The sequence below is a fragment of the Grammomys surdaster genome, unplaced genomic scaffold, assembly GCF_004785775.1.
Source record: "Grammomys surdaster isolate TR1022 unplaced genomic scaffold, NIH_TR_1.0 185, whole genome shotgun sequence".
Lineage (NCBI taxonomy): Eukaryota > Metazoa > Chordata > Mammalia > Rodentia > Muridae > Grammomys > Grammomys surdaster.
Window position 1 is genome coordinate 9636064 of NW_021604630.1, and position 22617 is coordinate 9658680.

Sequence of the window (22617 nt, forward strand, 5' to 3'; positions counted from 1 at the left end):
ACTTTGTAGATAAGTAAAATACGTCTTCAATTGGAAATACATAGCGTGTAAAGAGTATTGATGTTTTCCTTGTTGTGTCTGACTTGAAATAGGTTTCAGAATACATACAATACATTTTTATAGAAAATACTGCTTATTTTAAGACATTATTGTGCTTCTGCCAGTATTGGTAGCTTCTAAGTAAAAATATGTGGTGGGAGGAAGAACTTGCATATATCCTTAAGCAGACGAGACTTTAAGAAGATAGAGGGATTGCTGTAATTCTTGTCTTCTCATTAAGTGACGGTTAAAGAAAAGCTTACATAACAAAGCAAGGGATGCCCCCTAACGAGGCAGGACTGCCCTGAGCCCCTGAGCGGGGCAGAGGCGCTCTTGGGTTTCCATTGGGGGAGGGCGTTATTTTTGAAATATTTATGAGCTAAGTGATATATTCATGGGATAAACATTTTTTTCTCTCAAATAATACTGGAACCTTTCATCAAAATCACAGCGTAAATGGTTGTAGTGAAACCACAGTCGTTCAGGATACAGACCCTCTGGTAGTGCTCATGTGGGAAAATACCCTGGTGCCTTAGATTTGATATAGAAGAACAATCTGTATACAGCCTTAATGACAAAGCAACATTCTAACTATCAAGAGGTAGAACTACCAAGATAGAAGTAGTGGGTTTTTTAGCTACATTTTCTCTAGCTCCTTTTTGAGACTGCTCAGGGTTCATGATGAATCTTAAGGGTTAAGATATTCCATTGGAAACCAGGGGCCAGGGTTTTGCAGTAGTTTGATTTTTCTTCTTATGTCTTTCAGGTGTACTTCTATGAATATGATTTATTTTCAAGACCAGTAGATAAACCTAGGCAATGTCTTCCATATGCAGTAGTAACAGTAAAATGTATTGGTCAAAAGGCAGGTAATGGACAGCTTATGACATCGCTGAGATTCCCATCAACAGGTTTTCCTAAGAGGCTCGGTAAGATACTACTTTATTCAGCTGTGCTGGTCTTACATTCCTAGTATTCTAATACGTTATAAATCTCTAACAGAAATAGTTGTTTTACCTGTCTTCTATTTTCTATGTCTAGGATTATATGTATACAATCTTTCCACTTTGGCTTAGTATATGTACATGTACCTTTTCTGTGTTTATAGCTAGAACAATAATGTGTTCATTTTTATGGATGGATGGAGAGTACTGCATTGTGTAACTGCTATTGTATTGGGGACGTTCGGGTCTCATTGCTACTTCTTATTCCACATTGGTATTGATAGAAGGATCTCCGTGCTACTGTGCTGGAATTTTACTGTGGAGTCTGTATTAACACTAAGAATGTATAGCTTTAACTAGAGATGATGGCCTGTGATTTTCTAAAGTGGTTGACTCAAGTGCATTAGGTTATGTAATCATTCTACATACTATTTTAAAAGTCTTTTTTACTAGTCTAATGGTTAGTATATGTGGGTTTGTTGTGTATTTATTTTTTCCTAGTTTTCAATTGTACTTGCCATCTTTGGGAATACTTAGTTCTGTCAGACTTTTTCCCGTTTTATGTTGCAGTTGTACATTACTTCTGATGTTCTCTTTTCAAATACTAACAACATCAAGGTCTCTTGGTAGATTTATTAGATGCTTGAATTCTCATTTTGTATGTACGTGAGGTTTTTTCTGTGTGTGAGGGTTTTTTTTTTTTTTCCGTGTGTCTGAGTATGCCAGTGCCCATGCATGATAGCTGCAGAGTTCAGAGCAGGATGTCTGGGGTCTTCCTTTCTTCCTAATTGCCGAGACAGCATCTCTCACTGAACCAAAAGTTCATTTTACCAGCAAGATTGATAATCCCTCTTGGGATCTCCAGTCTCCACATGCTAATGCTGGGGTTACAGAAGTGCACAACCATTTTTGGATGTTAGATGTTCAAACCAGGTACACATTCTTGAAGAGCCCCAGCATCAAATAGCCACTTCTCTGACATTTTCAGTCCAATCTTTTACCCACATATTTCAGTTGAACTGGGTTTTTTAATTGAGTTGTGAGAGCTGTATTATATATTAGCTCTTGGATCATGTAAGCATTAAAACTATTGTCTCTGGTTTGGTGGGTTTTGTCTTGTACTTTTTGTCGGTGTTTGATGGACAAGAATGTGTCATGTGTATCCTCAGTCTCTCTTCAGCCAGGACTAGTCGGGAGCTCTGTCATATATAGGTGGCCTGGAATACACAATGATCTCTCTACTTGATCCTCCCAGATTGCTGAAATTAGAGGTGTGAGCCATCACACCTGATGTGACATCTCAAAAGAGATACATTATTATATATGAAGATAATTGAAGTTAAATCTGTCTTATTTATGAGTGTTTTCCTAAGTAAATGAAGTTTTTAAAATTGACTCGTTATGGAATAGTTTTACTCCATGTGTGCAGGCGTCTTATACACTGAGTAGTCAATGGATGTTTGGTTGTTTTCAACTTTAGACAGAATGTGTAATACTATGATTCTGTACAAGTTTTCAAATGAACATGTTTTCATTTGTCTTTGACATAGTATACATAGGCATTGAATTGATGGGCCATATTATACATCTGTAAATTGAGGAAGGAGCTCTCCACACTTTTTTAAAATGGTTGTATCATTTGTATTAATGCTAGTTTGAGGCCAGCAGTATCTGAGTATTAAAATTCTCCACATCCTTGTTAAAACTTATTTTCTGACTTTTTGATTATAAGTATCTTAGAAAGTATATAGTGTTCAAGATTTGTTTTATAGTTTTATTAAGGTTATTAAGTAACTTATTCCTTTGGATACTAGCATAAATACAATTCTTACTTTTCATTCTGTGTTGGTCACTACAAATAGAACTATGGTCAGTATTGCATAATGATCTCATTTTCTGTAGCTTGGCTGAGTTTGTTAGTTTTCTTAGCATTTTAGTGTATTCCTTGGGTTTTCTATATATAAGGTCATTCATCAGCCAATAAGGATAGTTTTTCTTATCTGGATGTCTTTTTGGTTTTTGCTCGGTTGGTTGGGGGGGGGGGTTGGTTTGTTTTAGGCGTTTTTGCTTGGTTGAGTTTTGTTTCTGCTTGTCTAGTATCAACAAGTTGAATGTTTGAGAAGTGTGAGAACAAATATCTTTGTTCTTAAATTTGGGGTCAGGGGAGGAGCTGGAGGGATGGCTCAGTGGTGAAGAGCAGTGACTGTTCTTCCAGGGGTCCTGAATTCAACTCACAGCACCTAGATGATCCAATGCCTTCTCCTGATGTGTAAAATAAAACTTTGGGGGAAAATTCAGTCTTTTATCAATAAGTCTGATGTCAGTTGTGACCTTTTTGTAGATACCCTTTATCATATTAAAGTTCCCTTTTCTTCCTAGTTTAATAAGTTAAAAGTTACATTTTGTCAAATGTTTTTTATCTCTTAAACTGGACATGTGAATAATACCATTTGGTCCAACTTATATCTTAGGTGGTCTTGACTCTGCTTGCTACTATTCTGTTAATAAATTCCATCATTGTATTCATAAGAGATAGCAATACGTAGTTTTCTTGAGATGTCTATGTGTGGTTTTAATATAAGGGTAGTATGATCTTATAGGATGAGTTGAGAAGTATTCTATATTTTTAAGTTGGTGCTGAATTGGTGCTAATTTTTCAAATATTTACTTCACTTGTGAAGCCATCAAGTCTTGAGTTTTTAAGTAGTGTCTTATTTAATACTTTCATTTACCTGTGGGTCAGTATCACAGCTTCTTAAACTCTGAGGCTTGAACCCATATGGGGTCATGTAGCCAAATGTGAGATTCGGGAAAATTTTGGGGACAATAAAAAGTTTATGAACATGAAACAACCAAAAAATTAATTCTAAATCAAACCTGTGATGAGTCCAAGGTGTGTCTTATCAATACTTATCCGTGCTTCTCTGGGGTGTAACCTCCTTGCTGCTTTGATATGGTATGTGCCTTGTATACTAGATATATTACACAATGCAGCTCCAACACCTGCTGCCTGAGCCTTTGCCTGAGATTTAGAAGCATAGTAATAGCTCAATTCCAGAAAGAGAGAATTTTACAATTTTCCTCCTGTCATTCTCAGCATGTATCAAATTAGTCTATCTTTAGATTCTGTTATGCTAGAAAGTGTGAATTTTAAGATTGTTGTATAAGTTACTGATGACTTTTAAATTAATTTAGCTTGTAATTAAGACAGTTTCCAAAAATTTCAGAAATGGCTGTCAATATCGTAGTCTTGTTTTGAACTACATGGTTATTTTTGTTAAAAAACCTTTCTCATGACTGATGATTTTAAAATTAAAATATAAATTAACTCTTAAAGATATTTAAAGTGCTCTATGTCTTAGTGTACCACTCAGTCAACATTTAATTTTCATGTAAAAATAAGCCTATTCTTAATTGTATACAACTTTGCTTTTATATAAATTTAATATAAATTTGTGTCAAAGAACTTTTTTAGATTAATTTTGTCTGGAGTCAAGTAAAAATTTCTCTGGCAAAAAGATCACAGTTCTTAAGCTTTTGGCTAAGATCAAGTAGCATGTCTGTTATTACCAGTTTACTATCTGATACATCTCCTAAATAAGGATGGTTGGCAATTGGATAGGAAGAAGGATGAGGAAGTGAAATGTGTGGGTGAAAATAACTAAAATTCATTATTTATGAAACTTTCAAACAAAAAATGGAAAAACACAAATGTATAAATCTTTCTCTTTACTTTTTTTTGTTTATATAGGAACTTGTTCATTTTTCTTTAAAAGTATATTAACATACAATTGTTTGTAATGTGGTATTCCTCTAGAGTCTTGTTTTTTGAGACAAGGTTTCTCTGTAGCCATGGCTGTTTGGAGCTCACTCTGTAGACCAGGCTGGCTTCAAACAAACCAGCCTCACAGATATCCACCCGCCTGTCACCCAAGTTCCAGAATTCCCACTGCCTGGCTCTATAAATCTTTTTACTTCAGTAAGAGCAGAAGTGAATAATTTCTAAGTCAACTGATTTGGGCCTTTTTCTCAAGTGTTTTGTTTTAATAATCCATGTTGCTGTTTAACCTTAGTTGGTCTGGTATTTGCTATATAACCCAGGCTAGCCATTCTACTTCCTCAGTCTGTCAAGGGATGAGATTACAAACATGAGCCACCATACCCAATTTTACTTTCTTTTTTTTTTGTTGTTGTTGTTGTTTGGTTTTTGGTTTTTCAAGACAGGGTTTCTCTGTGTAGCCCTGGCTGTCCTGGAACTCACTCTGTAGACCAGGCTGGCCTCAAACTCAGAAATCCACCTGTCTCTGCCTCCCGAGTGCTGGGATTAAAGGCATGCACCACCACTGCCTGACCCAATTTTACTTTCAAAACTCTCCTAAAATACTTCTAATCCCAAACGTGTGGCTAAAGGATGTTCAATCTTTATTACTTCCAAGGGTGCTTACTATGCTATGGCTATAGAGACAGGATTTATAGCATTCTTTCTCCCTACTTTGATTTTTTTATATATTTTATTTACATGGATGTGCATGTGTTGTCATGCCATAACACACACTTGAAAGTCAGAGGACAATTTACAAGAGGTGGATTTTTTCATCAACTGTGTACTGGGGCTCAAACTCACCAAACTCAGGTCATCAAGCTTGGCACCAAGCATTTTTACCTGTTTTTACCCGAACCATCTCAACAGCCTCTCCAACTTTCTGTTGTAATATTTCTATTTTTTAAAGTTAAGTTGCTAGAATAGTTTACCCTGCAATATTTTGTTACGTAGTCTCTTAACCTCTCCTCTTTTGTGCTAAGAAGAGATGATCATCATTGGATTATTAAATGAACTGTCAGCTACATGACATACTTTTTTATTTGTTTCCACAGAGAGAGCATGTTCTTTGAATAACTGTACAATTGCCAAAAGAATTGGGAAAGGAAAAGATGCTACAGTAATCTTTGAGCACTTCAGGAAACCTGTCGATCCATTTGTTCAAGAAAATTGTCCATGTAAAGCACTAAATTCAGATATGGGTCCTTCCAGCTCAGATACTTCTAATTCTTATGGAAATCTACAAAATGGAAACAATTCTGTGCTTGAAGCATACAACAGACAGACAGAAAATTCATCAAAACTTAGAGATGCTTCTCAAGTGTACACACACAGTTCAGGTTTTTCTTTCATACCCACTGATAACACAGCAAGTGGTAATGATGACCTGTTCAGTGTGACATATCTTAGAAGTATTTTAAGTAGTATTTCTGCTGCTTTTCCCTCTCACAACAATACTGGCTCAAGTACAGTTATTACTTCAAAACTCATTAAGGACCCAAGACTGATGAAGAGAGAACAGAGCTTGAGAAACGGAAGTAATACTGCAGGTTTGAGTGATGTTTTGCCATTTGATAAGAGTTTGGGTCATGGTGATTCACAAATGAAGCTGACATGTATGCCAGCTAGTTCCATCTCTTCATCCAAAGTCCCTGCTGATCATACCATTACTAGTTGCTTGGATGCCTCTTGCTTCAAATTCTCTTCAGAAAGTTCACATTGTCAGAGTCACAGTATCGGCTCAAAGGGCTATGATTGTATAGCAGCCAGTAGAATTGACATCACAGAACAATTTAAAGAGCAGCACAGTTCTTCCTTCCCCAGTTCTTTATCAAATGCATTTTCAGATGTTGGGAAACAAAAATACAGTGAAGCTCAAATGAGAAGCAACGTCCCAGTTTTAACAGCTCCGAGCAATGAGCCACAGAACTCCTATGAATCAGAAAATACTTGTAGCAAAGACTCTCAGGATCATTTCTCTCAAGAGTCAAGGTCTTCTGATATAAACACTGTATATAAGGTTGGTCACCAGATGTCTACAGTCTTCCCAGTCCAGAAGAAAGGAAACCTATGTGAATACATGCAAAATACGGGAATGATGAGAACGTTCATCAGCCCAGAAGACAGCACTAAAGATAAAGTAAACCAAACTTGGTGCAAGGAAACTGTTTTTACTAATGAAAATATTAGTAGCCCAATTGATAATTCTAATCCATCGTTCCAGGAACACAAAGAAGGTGTAAATCTTAATTCTTTAAGTGGAAATTGTGCAAAAATAGCAGTTACTCATAAGTTACAAATGCCTAAATTTCCCATGTCTTCCACAGGGGATAAAAATGAACTGGATCATGCAGCATCGGAATTAGAGTTTGATATGACTTCAAATATAGAGCGTCTTTCACAGAAGTATCCTCAGCAGTCTTTGGAGCATGAAGACAATATTACTACAAATTTTGCCATGACTCAAGGACTAATAGAATTAAAAACAGTACAAAATAATCAGAACTTTGGTAACGTTTTGTCTGATGCTTTTCAGGAAGCAAAAAATGTTCCCCTGGCCAGTGTAAAGCTCATTGATAGAGTTATTTCATCATCCACTATTGACATATCTCTTGATAGTTCAGTTTGCAACATAATTGGAGAATATACATGTGTCCAGAGCGAAAAGGAAAATGAGGCAGTGTCACCACATAACCATCACAAAGAAGATGCTCCTCGTGTTAAAGATGGTGTGCAGGATCACAGCCTGTCTTATGATGCAGAATTGAGCTATGATCCAAACTTGAAAATTAATTTGCAAGAACAGAGAGATGATGAAAATCCAAATGAGGCTAAAGAGAAAGATAGCGTTTCTTTGTCTCCAGAACACAATACAGATAACATAAATGGAAGTGAGAAGCGAAATTGTCATGCAAATGACCTTTTCACCAATATAGTTGAAATGAAGGAAATTAAGAGTAACGCCAAAGTAGAAATCCTAAATTCTGAAGAATTTTTCACATTTAATTCATTTTGGGGAAAGAAAGGTAAACCAGCAGAAGCAGCATCATCAGAGAGAGAAGCTGTAGAACAAAGGCATGCACCAAATGATGGAACAGCCCTAGAGCACTTGGTGTCCCCATTTCCAGAAACTGAACATTCTTCAGTGTGTGTAGTCTCAGATGCTACAAAACAAGTAGTTGGCACTACTGTCCTTACAGTAAGCACAAGTCATGGGGATCACCAAAAAGACCAGTTAAAAGAAACTTGTTCTTCTGAGAGTTCAGATTTGGATTTAGTAAAACCTAGCATTTCTGAATGTGAAATCGATACTGATAACAATAAGTTACAAGACTTTCATCAGTTGGTAAATGGGAATTCAGCTCTTAAAACTTCTGGATTGGAAAGTGAAATTGAGGTAGATCTTGAAGAACGTCATAACGCTTCAGCATTTCAACAGAATATGCGTAGCCATGAAGATGATCTTTGTGAAGAATTTGAGTTATATGAGTCTCTAAAGTCTCGGATTGATTGGGAAGGACTATTTGGAAGCAGTTATGAGGAAATGGAAACCTCAAGTTTTGCAAGAAGGGAGGGTACTGATCAGCATCGGTCTACAGAATGTAATTGTGTTTCTTTCTATTCACAAGACAACCCAGTTTTTCTTCCAGATCTACAAGTTACAATTACAAACTTACTTAGTCTAAGAGTCAGTCCCACTGATGAATCTTTAGAGTTGAAAGATAATTTTTGCAAACACATAACTGAATCTACAGAACCAGGGACAAATAAGGAAGGGAATGCATCTGGATTTAGCATTTGCGCCCAACCTTCTGGAGAAAATTCAAGTTTTTCATGTGAAAATAAGTTTGGTAATTCAGTGCAAGAATCAGGAGATTCGAGCAAGTCCAGAAGTTCCCATTCTTCCAACTCAAGTCCTATACGTGTGGATCAAGGATCTGGAAAACCAAACAGTGACTCTTTGTCTACTGAACCATCTAATGTCACAGTAATGAATGATAAGAGTAAACGTCCCACAAAATCAAAAGCTGACTTTAATGATACTAGAAATAAAAAGGACATGCAATCAAGAAGTAGCAAAAGAAACCTGCATACATCTTCCAGGGGTCAGAACATAGCCCATAAAGACTTAAGGGAGCATGAAACTCACAAGAGGAGGAGGAAGCCAATGAGCCATGACTCATCTGACCATTTTTCTTCCTTATCCCAAGGACGAATTAAAACATTTTCACAGTCAGAGAGGCACATTAGGAATGTACTGAATATTCTAAATAATGAAGCATCTTTATGTAAAAGCAAACATCTGTCCAGAAAATTGAACAAAGCTGTTCTTCACTTAAAAAAAGCACATAGAAGAGTTCATACATCTCTGCAGCTTATATCTAAAGTGGGACAAAAGAGGAAGGGCCCATTACCGAAAGCATATGCAATAGTACGCAATAATTTCTGGGAAAGTTGTGATCTTCAAGGTGATAGTTTGATGTCTGAAAGAAGATATTCTAAGCATCTTTTGTCCAAAAGAAAATATGACAAACAGAGAGATAAAAGATTTTTAAGATTTGACATTGGAGAGTCATTGACTCCGGTATCAAAGCACAGATCATGTAGGAAAAACAGAGAGAGTATTTCAGAGTGCCTTTCTAGTGAAATCATGTCTGGGCATGTTTCCAGTAGTCTTAGCACTTTCCATGTGAGAGAATTTGGTGATGAACAACTTCCAGAATCACAGTTACCTCTAACTTATACATCCCAGAGTATAAGTCAGTCAGAATACACTAATAGCGACGTGGGAAATGCAAGCTCTTCTGAGCTTGAGCATTTTTCTGAAACAAGTGGGAATATGCTTGACCCAAAAGAAACACTAACTGAAAAAGAATATCAGACAGATACACAGTTATGTAATACTGACTCTGCAAAACTTCAGAACCATTCAACACATAGTATTAGGGATATAGCAAAAGAATATAATTCTGAGGATAAAACAGTTGTATGTGAAAGAAATTTAGTGTCTTTAAGTTTCATAAAAGAAAACACAAATCTTAGTCCAGATAAAATTTGTGATACAACTTGTAATGTTAACACTGACAGATATATTTCAGTTTTAGACTCAACCAAAAAGCACATTTTAAGTGTTGATATTTATGAACAAGATAACTGTGTATCTGATGGTGTTAAAAATGGAGAAGCAATTTTTCCTATAGAAAAGTGTACAGTTCCTATGGAGACCATATCAAGTCTTCCTACAGAAAATATAGCAAGCAGAAGTTACGCTATTCCTCCGGTCTCATCAATTCTAGTGACAGCTGGAGAGGAAGAATCTTCTGTTGGGGAAAATGAACTCTTTGATATAAATGAGAATGAGATGATTATTACTAAGCATTCTAAATTAGATCTAACGTCAGTAACTGAAGAAAGTAAAATTTGTAAGAAAAATATGAAGAAACTACCTTGCAATGATAGTTCTATGCTCTTAAAAGAGAATGTAACGGGTCCTTCAAAAAGATATATGGCTAAATACATTGAGGAAGAAAAAATTAGGAAAATTGAGCAAGCAGTTTACAAAAAAATTATTACAGAAGGATCAGCTGTTAGTTTTAAGTACAAGAGCCAAAATAAGATCCTAAAAGAAGAGTCATTTCATGTTAACAAGAAAATAATTACAAACAACTTGACTGATTCTCATCTAAGCATTAAAAATTCTACTGTAGACACAGTTGCTTTGAAAGGCATTCCTAATCAGCTTAAAGGAAGAAAGGAAGCAGGGCAAGTTAAAGTTAGTAACAACTCTCACTCTGACTGTCTCTTCAAACCGGCCATTGCAGAAACTAATCATAAGCCTGTTTCACATGGGAACCCTAAAGTTGCTGCTCTTCAGAAAGAATTAAAAGAACATTGTTCAGCTAATTATACATCTCATGTAACAGAACTGTCTCAAATTTTACAGAGAGCAGATGAAGCAGCATCTCTACAGATTTTAGAAGAAGAGACTAAGCTTTGTCAAAATATTCTCCCTTTGTTTGTTGAAGCTTTTGAAAGACAGCAAGAATGTTCAGTTGACCAAATCCTGATTTCAAGAAAGCTGTTAGTAGAACAAAACTCATGGAATAACTGTAGAATTAAATTGAAACCGTGTGCTGTGGATACTTGGGTAGAACTTCAAATGGCAATGGAAACTGTTCAGTTTATTGAAAACAAAAAAAGATTCTTAGAAGGTAAACCAACATTCCGAAGCTTGCTTTGGTATGATGAGAGCTTGTACAGTGAACTGCTTCACAGGCCACGTGGATATCAACTGCAATCCAATTTCTATCCTGGTTTTCAAGGACGACTAAAATACAATGCATTTTGTGAGTTACAGAATTATCATAATCAGTTAGTTGAATTCTTAACAGAAACAAAAAGAAAAAGTAATTCATATTACGCATTCTTAAAATACAAACGGCAAATTAATGAATGTGAAGCCATAATGAAGCACTATTCTGATTGCTTTGACTTTTGTCTTTCTGTTCCATTTGCCTGTGGAGTTAACTTTGGAGATAGTTTAGGAGACCTGGAAACCTTAAGAAAAAGCACTCTGAAACTGATCAGTGTACATGGGGGCTCTCCTAAAGTCCATTCCTATCCAGGAAAGAAAGATCATTTGTGGATCATTATAGAAATAGTCTCCTCAAAGGTTAGTTTTATCAAGAGCAATGAAGAAATAAGTATCAAAATCTGTCTTTATGGTCTGGAACATATATATTTTGATGCTGCAAAGAGTCTTGTATGGAAAGAAAAAAGCGGCTCTTTACCCAAAAGACATTCAGAAAAGAATAGAGAAATGGAGGAAATAAATGAGTGTGCTTTTTCTAAGTTGAAGAAGATCTATGGTGTCATGTCTAAAAGTTTAAACAATGAACCCACTAGTATTGGGCTTAACGAAAATGCTGTGATTGCTTCCAAACAATCAAGTCTAGGTAGCCTACCAAACTGTAGGCTGAACAAAGCGTGGCTTTCATATCCAGATATTTCTTGTGTTGGTGAGATACTAGATCAAGCTAAATCTGCAGACCTAGAGAAGTTACAGGACCTCACTCTCAGGTGTACAGATCACTTAGAAATTTTAAAAAAGTACTTTCAGATGCTGCAAGAAGATAACATAGATAATATTTTTATCACGGAAGAAAATGTTTTGGAAATGCTAAACAACTGCAACTCTGGAGCTGTCATTTTAAAGCCTGAAGCTATCGAAATTTATATTGAAATTGTCATGATCTCAGAAACAATTCACTACCTTAAAAATTTAGTAGCAAAGAAACTACACAACCAGAGGTTTCGAGGTATGCTCTGGTTCGATTGGTCTCTTCTTCCTGAGCTTATTGGCTGCCAAGAAGAAGTGGTTCCCTTTTCCATTGGTAACAACCAAACACATTGCCTTTGGAAACTGATAGAAACTGCTATTTCTGTCCTTAGGAAAGAGCTGGCTGTTATCTATGAATATGGTGAAGCTTCTAACTGTTCCTATGCCCTACACTTATTCTACAGAGAACTTAAGGAACTTACAGGAGTTAAGAGGCTTCTGAATAACTCTAAGTATTCAGTTTCCACATATGTTGACTTGGTACCACATACCGCAACTGTAAATTTTGGAAACACTGTGGCAGAATTAGAACATAACTACAAGCAGTTTTTTCTATTACTCAAAAATGTAATGTCTGTCCCTCAGAAAGATTTTGGGAAAATGGTTCATATTATAAAAGTTATGAAGACAATTGAACATATGAAGGTGCTAAGTGCTAAAGATACTAAATTGTCCACTCATCTTCTCTTTCTGCAAATGCTGCGCAACAGAAGGAATGCTTTGCAGCAAAACAAACAAGAAGAGATGGAGACACCCATTACAGAACCTGAGGAGGACAGCAGTCAACCTGGGGTTTCTGAGCAGACACCTCCAGTTGCAGAATGTACAATAAAAAACATTTCAGGTTCCTCTAAAAAGCGACCTGTGACTGTAGACACATGTGAAGTCTCTCGGGGAAAAGGAAATACAGATGCTGTTTCTAGTTGGAAAAAGCAAAAGGTACAAATGTTTTAAAATAAGTCTTGCAAATATTCATGAAAACAAGCTTTCTCTAACCAGAAAAGTAGCTTACGGGATAGAAAAGTTAATGTTTTCATTTCTGTCTGCTAACTATTAGTATTGGGTTAAATGACTCATTATTTACAGACTTGTGTGATTAAGGTACCTTACAAGTACATAATTTTCAGTTCTTTAATTTAGAAAATATTGAAAGAATAAATTTTAATAGCTAATAAGGGAGCAAGTTCATTATTGTGGATGTGAGTTATACCAGTGACCGACCAATTTTATTCTTGGGTGGTTTCTGGCCAATGTACTGAACATTTAAAACTGGCTAAATCCTGTTGAAATAATAGGGCAAGTAAATAAACTCCTTATTTATTTTTATAGTATTAAGATTTAAACCCATACTCTGCATATGCTAGGCAAGTGGTCTATCCCTAGAAATGTGCTTCCAGCTAATTTAAGTTGGTGCCTAGAAAAATGAGACAAAACTTAAGGAGGTTGTTTCAGACCTAAGAGTGTAGCACAAACCTTAGCAGGCTCTAGGTCCAGAGTTGAGGAGGTGTCTTAAATATAGGCCTGTATAAGAAATTTAAACTTTATCTTGTTCTTGCATACTAAAATATAATGTCATGTGAAATATGTTGGTTATAGGGATTTTATTTATTTTTATTTTGGTGATTTAAATGGCAATGGAATTCTGAGTAAAGTCAGAAGTGGTAAATTAGCCAAGACTAGAAAATGGTGCTGTGTTTTAGTGGAAGAATGGAAAATGCAGGCTGGTTGACAGCGCAATCCAAAATTGCAAGTACAAGTGTTTCAGAATTTGTCAATTTCCAGATTTAGTTATATTTGCATATATATAGTCAGATATCTTAGGAATGGGACCAAAGTCTAGACATGAAATCCATTTCTGTTTCATTCACAATGCCCAAAGGTAATTTTCTAGTCATTTTAATTTCTGCATGGAACAAAAAAGGTTCCTATAAACATTTCCACAGCTCTGTGTCATAGCTCAGAGCACTGCAATTTGAAGAGTTTGAGTTTGGAGCTCGGAGATAATGCTAGAGAATTTAAAGTTATGGAGAAGAGTGTTACAAATTTATGTTTTAAAGCAATTACTGTAACCCTGTGAAGTGCGGTAAGTCCAACAGCGCCCCTGGTTTTTGAATAGATTGATGTTGTAGCTTGTTATCACTAATGTAAAACTTCAGTTTTTATTTTTCCATTTTATTATATTTTAATTTATTATATTTTTCTCTTACTTAGGTTACCATGAAAGATGTTGAAAACAGACAGACAGTAACCAAACACCCAAGGTAGGAGTTGCCACCAGTCCTCTTTGCATAAAAACTAAGTAAAAATGGTCAACTAATAAGAAAAAGTAAAGGAGCTTATAGTTATGTAGAAACAGTTGAATCGTACATATACTAGAGGACAAGCGTAAGAGATGGAGAAGCTTGTGAAGGAAGGCCTGATGATCGAGAACGTCACTCTAAGTATTAAAGGCAAATGCCATGAAAGATTAAGTTAGCTGGAGCTTATAAAGGGATGATTGTTAAATCAAGAAAGAAAAATTTATATTAACAGGCATTGCTTAACAAACTTGTATAGAAGGGCATAAAATAGCACAAGTGATTAATTTTTAAGTTGTAGATCAACTAAAGTTCAAAATTGGCTAAAGAGAAATTGTCGTCTTGCATCGATGGCGCCTTAATAGAAATGGTGTGTATATTTTACAGACATAATACAAACATTCTATTTCATAGAAGGATGTTTCAACAGTGTCAAGTAGGAAGAATATGGTCTCACAGACTGTTTTTTTAAACTCAGTAAGTTAGCTATAGAAAGTTCACTACATTGCTTACATTTTTATCATTTTGTGCTAAGTCATTCACATCAGTAAAATTTTGAATTTCTGACTATCCATTTTTTTACATTTTATAAAAGATAATAAGTTACAAAATATAAAAAGGAAGAACTGAACAGCTTCATTTATTTCTTGATTTTCCTTTTTAAAAATAATACATTTCTAGAATTTGTTTAATAGCATATGTGACTCTGAATTATCATAAGGTGGCATATAAAAACCCAAAATACTAGAGGGTAACATACACCAACATAATTATCTTAAGGTTGATAACTTAAGTATTTGTTGCTTAAAGAGTTAAACTGTCTGCTACAAGATTGATGCAGAGGGCTGATTCGAAAGAACTGGAGATCTCTGAAGGCACAGAGGTCATCTAGGCAGCTGTGAGTCTACACAGGAAGTCATCTCTGGAAATAAGACACAGACAAATTACCTGTTCTGGAAACTCGGTTTTTATAGCATTAGAAGACAATGTAGGTTGTCATTAAAATGCTTTTTAAGGTTATATTGGTTAAAACATGGGCCTTTTGAGCTGGGCATGATGATGTACACCTTTAATACCAGCACTTGGGAGGAAGAGGCAAGGAACTCTGTCAGCCTGGTCTTCAAAGAGAGTTTCAGGACAGCTGTGGTTGTAAGAGAAACTCTGCCTTAGAAAAACAAAACAAAATTAAATTAAAAACCGTGGGTCTTTTGATTTTTCTTAGAAGAGTATAGAGATTCTAGGCTAAAGATGAATTTCTCTTAGGAGAAACACTACTTACTGCCTTTTCTAGCTCAGCACATGTTGGCTCTTGATACTGCCATAATTGCCTAGTTAAGACTTTAAACTTAGTAAGAATGTCATGGTTATTAAATTGCAGTAATTCTAAACAAAAGAACATTTGTTTTAACAAGAAAAGGAGATGCATTCGGTGGTTAGGGACTCACAACTAGTAGTTACTCTAAAAGAGATGGGGACGGGAGAAAAGATAGCTACTCATGACTAATGAGCTTCTCAGTGGGCTGGAAGTATATGAACTAGAGACTATACTGAACTTTTGAATAATGATAGTTTCCTAATTTTAGAGGCTTTATTAGAAGGTTTTCAAATAACTCGGCCTTCTAACACAGTATTGGAAATGTTTTGAAACGTGGAGTATATCGTCTTCAGCAAGAACCATATCTAAATTCAAACCAAGGGAGTAAAACTGAAAAATGTTTTACTTGTATACTCCCAGCCCAGTAAAATGAGAAAATTCAGTCTTAGGAATTCTTACTAAATAAAAATTTCAAATTTCTATCTGTTACAATGTTGTGACTATGTCTTTAAAGTTGCTTGTATTTACATTGCACTCAATAGCACTACAGAATCTCATCCCAACGATGAAAACAAAATAGGATCAAATTCCTCTGACACTCTGAAAAGCAACTCTGCATCTCCAGAAGAGGTCAAAAGACAAAGCTCAGTACCTGGCTCAGTGTCACCTGCTGAAAGTGTACAAGACAGTTATACACCAAAGTCCGAAAGCAAAATAGAGCCAACAGACAGCTCTCCTGATGCTTTATCATCTCTCACTGAACAGCAGGAAAACTCAAATGACATAAAGAAAACAAGTGTACATTTTAGTGCTGCTGAATCAAATGGTAAGGAAGACTGTCCCTTGGTAACTTGTAACCAAAAGGATATAGATACCCTTTGCTCACCTGACCACACACCTGTACAGAAGTCTCATAAAACCCCTGTGGATCACACACAGATCTCCCCTTCAATCCTAACAGCAGGAGATGATCACCCTCTTGTGCCTGATGCATCTCTGCTCTCAGTGTCTGCTTCCCAATCTGTGAAGGACATTCATAGCAGTCTTGAAATGAGTGGCACAGACTTTCAACATGAAAATAACGAAATACTAGATTTGTCTACTAAAGATTGTACATGCACCAGCTCTCCAGAACCTGTGTGTATCCAGGACAAAATCCCTGTCCTGCAAGTAGATAAAACGCAGCCTATAAAAAGTGAACCATCAGAAAAGTGTATGGCAGATGCACCAGATCCCAATACTGCACCATTTGCCTCATATAGGAACTCAGCCCTTGATGTGAATGGAACAGTACGGCATGCTCGCTCTGAACAGATTCCAAAAGTCCTGACTCAGAGAGTTGGCACATCCAGGAATAAACCTCCACAGTCTGCATGTTCTGCAGTATATAATTCTTCTCAGCATTCATTTGGAGCTTCATATCCATACTACTCTTGGTGTTTTTATCAGTACAGCAGCAGCAATGGCACTGCTGTGACTCATACATACCAAGGGATGACAGCATATGAGATACAGCAACCTCCTCCTCCAGTGTTGACTACAGTTGCAAGTACTGTCCAGAGTACACATTTCAATCGCTCATACTCTGAACATTTTAGTTACTTTGCTGGACAGCCACAAGCAAATTCCTTTATCCCAGGAAATGGGTATGTTCCATCTTACAGCCCTGTTTCTTACAATTACCAACAACCAGTTGCAACACAGTTTGCATCTCGTCAACCTGTCCCACAGGCTGCCTGTCCTTATCCGCCTAACCCAGGTGCACCTCCGCAAGTTCCTTGGACCTACGGTGAGTTGCAAGTTTCAGTGATTGATTCATTTTTATTTTGAGCTTTATATTTATGTAAAGGAATTTGCAAATGATGAGATATATAACTGGTTTGTTTGTTTGTTTTTGTATACTTGTAGAATTGCTCCTATACTGAGCAAAGTGGAATTTTGTTTTAACTTGCAAATCTAGTGTCAGAAAACAAAATTGATGATATGAGTAATACATCCTTCAATAAGTATCTTTAGGGAGTAGCTAAATCAATTACAGTGAAGCTCATGCAGTGATGAAACCATTAGAACTTGTCATACAAGTTTTTAATGACATGACAATCTTTTATTTTTTATTTTATTTTATTTTATTTTTTTGGTTTTTCGAGACAGGGTTTCTCTGTGTAGCTCTGGCTGTCCTGGAACTCACTCTGTAGACCAGGCTGGCCTCGAACTCAGAAATCCGCCTGCCTCTGCCTCCCAAGTGCTGGGATTAAAGGCGTGCGCCACAACTGCCCGGTGCACTAACTAACCTCACATGTGAAAAAAAATAAAAGAGCAAAATAACTAAACCACTCCAACATTTCAGTCATCCACTCTCCAGTAGTAATCTCAGGGTATGTAGAAAGTCTTTTTCTGTGTAATCTAGATTTCCTATTAGGAAGCTTCATCTTGATAAGTGGAAAAAAAGTAAAGTACAAAGATGGGAAAAGGAAAACCATCAGTTATTGAAATCAACATTTTCCTTCTCTCAGTTCTGATATCTTCATATAAGTGAATACCATTGTCTGAAAGTTAGTAGTTTAAAAACTTGGTAATTTGCTTCTTGAACTTAAAATGCTTTTTGTTCTGTAAAGCACCTAGTTATAAAATACCACATTAAAGTCAGGCAGTGGTGGCACATGCCTTTAATCCTAGCACTAGGCAGGCCAGCCTGGTCTGAATAAGTTCCAGGATAGTCAAAGCTATGCAGACAAACCCTGTCATCAAAAGAAAACAAAACAAAAATCACATTAGTACAAGTTGGAAGGAAGAGTTTACTTTGGCTCACAGTTTCTAGGGCACAGTCCATTTATTGTGAATGGAAGATGTAACAACAGGAGCAGAGGCAGGCTGCTCACACTGTCTCCAGGCTGGAAGCAGAGAGAATGCTGCTGCCCCAGAATGCAAGTGTGGGTTACATGAATCTCTGCAAAAGCTTAAGCTAATTACTCTACTGAAACTAGTTACACAAAAGCACCCAAATATTCTCTTATCAGAGACAGAATATCCTCCAAACTAAAACGTTAGTGTTAGTATCTTAGAGAAACACAAATTTCTTTTAAGCATTTGTTTTCAACCCCTTACTAATCCTAAAAATGAATAAGTATGAAAGCTTAGTTGAGGTATTATTTGTCTCGGTTAGAATGGAAATATGTCTTGAGTAATTCTGTTCTTTTCCCCACTGGTAGGGAACCCAGCACCTTAAAAATCCTTGGCAAGTGTTCTTTCCCTGAGCTACATGCCAACCCAATTTAATTCTCTATAATTTAGAAACCTTAGCCAGGAGTGATGATTCATACCTGTAGTCTAAGCGCTTGGGAGGTGGAGGCAGAAGAGTCCGAATTTCTGGGTCAGACTTGGCTATATAGTGAGATTGAAGCCTACCTTGGCCACATGAGACACTCCTGAGAAGGGAGGCGGGGGGATGAGAGAGACCTGATCAGCACGGCTACATTAGAGTTAATTCTGACTAGTTCATTCTAAATTATGGAAATTTTAGAGCCCAAGTGGGTTACAGACAACCACACATGCAAGGCCGTATTAGAATTCTTATAGCTGGCAGCCAATAGCAGGCTCTCCACCAGAGACCTCTTGGCACCAAAACTCAGGAAGGAGTACAGCATTTATACAGTAAAACCCACAGAGACATCATTATCAGGTAGAAGTCAGGAGAACCTTCTAGCATTTGTTTTGGCAGAACACATCAGTTGTTCATCTGGGCCCTGGCCTGTGTCATGGAAAGCCCCAAATGTGTTGCCAAAGCAGATATGACTCTTCAGGGGAGTGGGGTTGGAGAATGCCTGAGTAGAATAAGATGAGGAGGACAGAAAGGCCTTAGCTACCTCAGACCCCAGAATAACATTGGAGTTCCCACCACTGCTGCCTCCACATTCAGGGCTGACTGAAACCGTTGCTGTTGTACTGGACAGTGCCCCTGGAATAGCAGTGATACTGTTTACATTATTCTCTCACAGATAATGCTGTATGAGGTGGTAGACAATCTAGGTACCTTTCCCTTCCCTCCCTGCCCCAGCAAATGAGTTTGGACAGGACATGGTGGTTTGCCTGAGAGGAAGCCTAGAGAGGAGAAGAGGCTAGAAGTGCTACTGTCCTTTTCTCTTCTGGTTGATGTCATCCATCGGTGGTGCCATCAGGTCAACACCAAACATAGTAGATATGTCAGATTCATGATGTTAAACAAGTGTCAAACCATTTGTGCTAGTAAGAAAAAGTCACTTTCAGGATCAAGCCCAGCTGTGACTCAGAAATCTTATGTATTGCTTTCTTGGTCCAATGAAAAAGAAAAGAAAGAATTAAATACTAAAATAATCAGAAATCACACTTAAGGGGGCTGGTGAGATGGCTCAGTGGTTAAGAGCACTGACTGCTCTTCCAGAGGTCATGAGTTCAAATCCCAGCAACCACATGGTGGCTCACAACCATCTGTAGTAATGATATCTGATACCCTCTTGTGGAGTGTCTGAAGACCGCTACAGTGTACTTACATATAATAAATAAAGAAAAATTTTAAAAAAAAGAAATCACACTTAAAAAGAGACAATTGCAGTATGCAAGCTCATCTTTTAGTTTTCTGAAAACCGGTGCACAGAAGTCACCTATCACAGTGAGTGCACACTGAAAAGATTCAAACCTCTCCTTAGCACCTTTATTGCTTACCATGCATTTGTTTTACACCAAAAATGAGACTGCAGGAAAATACTTGAAACTTGTGTGCCAAACGTAGTGTGTCCTTTATGTTTAATTCTCCGGAATACCCAAGATACAGATAAGGAAAATACCACTCAGAGAACCTTGAGTAGCCTCCTCAGGATCCTTTCCAGATGAATGACCTTTGGCTTTAATTTAATATAAGACTCTTTCTACTATACTACTTCTCAGTATTAATAAACCTCAAATCTTTGTTTTCTTCCAGCTCCATGGCAACAGAATCCATTTCCACGAAGGCATTAAAAATAAATCTCTTCATACTGAAATAAATGCAACTTAAGTTTTCTCAAGTATTTTTGCCTACATGTTTTTTTTTTAAACGCCGGCATATATTTTCTTACTTTAGTGTTTAACAATTTTAAATGTATTTAAGTATTATATATGAGATAATTCATATAAAATGTAATTATAATAGTGTGTCACATAAGATAATAGGACATTCATTTTTAACATCAGAAATAAGCAAAATAACTTCCATTTAGTTATAAGGAGGCTTGTTTCAGTGTTCAGTATTATCAACATTGAGCAGCAATGACAGAAATCTTTTTTTTTTTTTTCCTTTTTTTTTTTCTCGAGACAGGGTTTCTCTGTGTAGCCCTGGCTGTCCTGGAACTCACTCTGTAGACCAGGCTGGCCTCGAACTCAGAAATCCACCTGCCTCTGCCTCCCAAGTGCTGGGATTAAAGGCGTGTGCCACAAACCACCGCCTGGCAACAGAAATCTTTAAAACCAGTTTTGTTCCAGTTTTCAGTGCACTATGATTTACCATTTTATTGGGCTTAAAAAGAATAAAAATTTTTGGGTCAGTCATTAGCCCAGTAATTTGATAATTTTTGATGCTCTATGTAATTTTATAATCAATCCCACATTATGGTGAGCTCTTTTATTATATCATTTTTTAACTCAAAAAGTTTATGAATAAAAAAAAATAGTTTGTATATTTTCACTGTTTCCTTAGGGTGAAGTTAGAACTTAAAGACATTTTCCACAAGACACACTGTCCTCAAGATTATTTCTTGAATATTTAAATAGTGGTTCTAATTTTGTAACACTTTGTCTGCTTTAGCCCATATTGAAGTACTTGGAATAATTCTGCAGAAATGAGGTTTTACTGTTCTAGTTTTCCTCTTCAATATTGTGACATTTTGTTTAGTAGTAATCATAACCAAACAAGATACAGAACCTAGTAACCTTGTGCAGTCTTTTTACACATACATTACCTTTACTGTAGTTCAGCAACCATCTATGTTGTCCCCTGTAAGGAAAATACTTCAACACTGAGTAAATCCTTGTCAGCTTATAGTTTGCCCTGCTATACAAAATTCTAAACCAATATAAGTAACATTTCCTGTTTCTTCAGACTTTTTGTTAAACTTTGTATTGCACAAGCCTCCACAGATCATCTGTTTCTACCTTGTTGATAAAGGTAACTCAAGTTTCAATTCACAAAGACTTCTGAGACTCCTTGAGAAAAAGCCTCTGTAGGGGCATTAAGCCAATAGGATGGAAGTTGTGTCAACATGCAAACTTCAAAGACTGCTGTCAGGACAGAACCATAACTGCAAGAGGTGGGAACTCTGAAAGGTTGACAGTAACTGCAGTAAAGTGACATCTTCAAAGCTGTTCTATTTTAAAGCAATATTAGAACCAGAACTCAAGACCATATGTGAAAGCCATCAAAAAATAACATTTCCCAATCCATGCATATCTAGCTTTGATAAAATGATTATGACATTTGTTATTAGAAACACCTCTGTTAGATGAGTGTGGTGACACTTAATCCCCGCTGTTGAGAGTTGGAGGCATTTGGTTCACAAAGTTCCAGACCATCTATCCATAACTCTTAACCTGTAAAGGCTAGCCTGTGATACATTAAATCCTGTCTCAGAAACTTGTTAGGTAAGCCAAAATCAAGTATTCCAGTTAAATATTCCTTTAAACAGCTTGCAGATTCTATTAAAACTATCCTTGTGGAAGCTTTATTGGTTTTAATTTCTCAAAAAATAAAAACATGGCTGAGGATACATCTCAGTTGGTAGCATGTTTTCCTGGCATGCACAGAGCACTTGCTTTGAGCCTCAGCAGCGCATAAACTTTAATGACACATGGCTGCAGCACTCAGGAGGTAGGACCAGGAGGATGTGTTAGGCTCACACAGCTTTGTAACAAATTTGAGGCCAACCTGAGATAATAAAACCCTGTCTGGGGAGGGGAAAAAAACTACCTAAATATTGAGTTACATTTGAAAATCTGGAGGTGGTTGTTTTGTTTCTTTTTTTAATTAAACAGAATGTCTTTATTCTAAAAGTGAAAATTAGAACAAACTAAAATTG

General features: G+C 36.6%; 1 protein-coding gene across 1 annotated transcript in view; it reads left to right on the forward strand.

The window, feature by feature from the left end:
* The window catches only part of Tex15 (testis expressed 15, meiosis and synapsis associated), a 121482-nt gene that overhangs the window by 82448 nt on the left and 16417 nt on the right, over positions 1-22617 (forward strand). The window contains exons 10-13 of the mRNA XM_028768145.1: positions 806-968; positions 5859-12862; positions 14135-14184; positions 16078-17324. Coding sequence (XP_028623978.1) covers positions 806-968; positions 5859-12862; positions 14135-14184; positions 16078-17324 — 8464 coding nt within the window. The remainder of the gene's footprint in view (positions 1-805; positions 969-5858; positions 12863-14134; positions 14185-16077; positions 17325-22617) is intronic.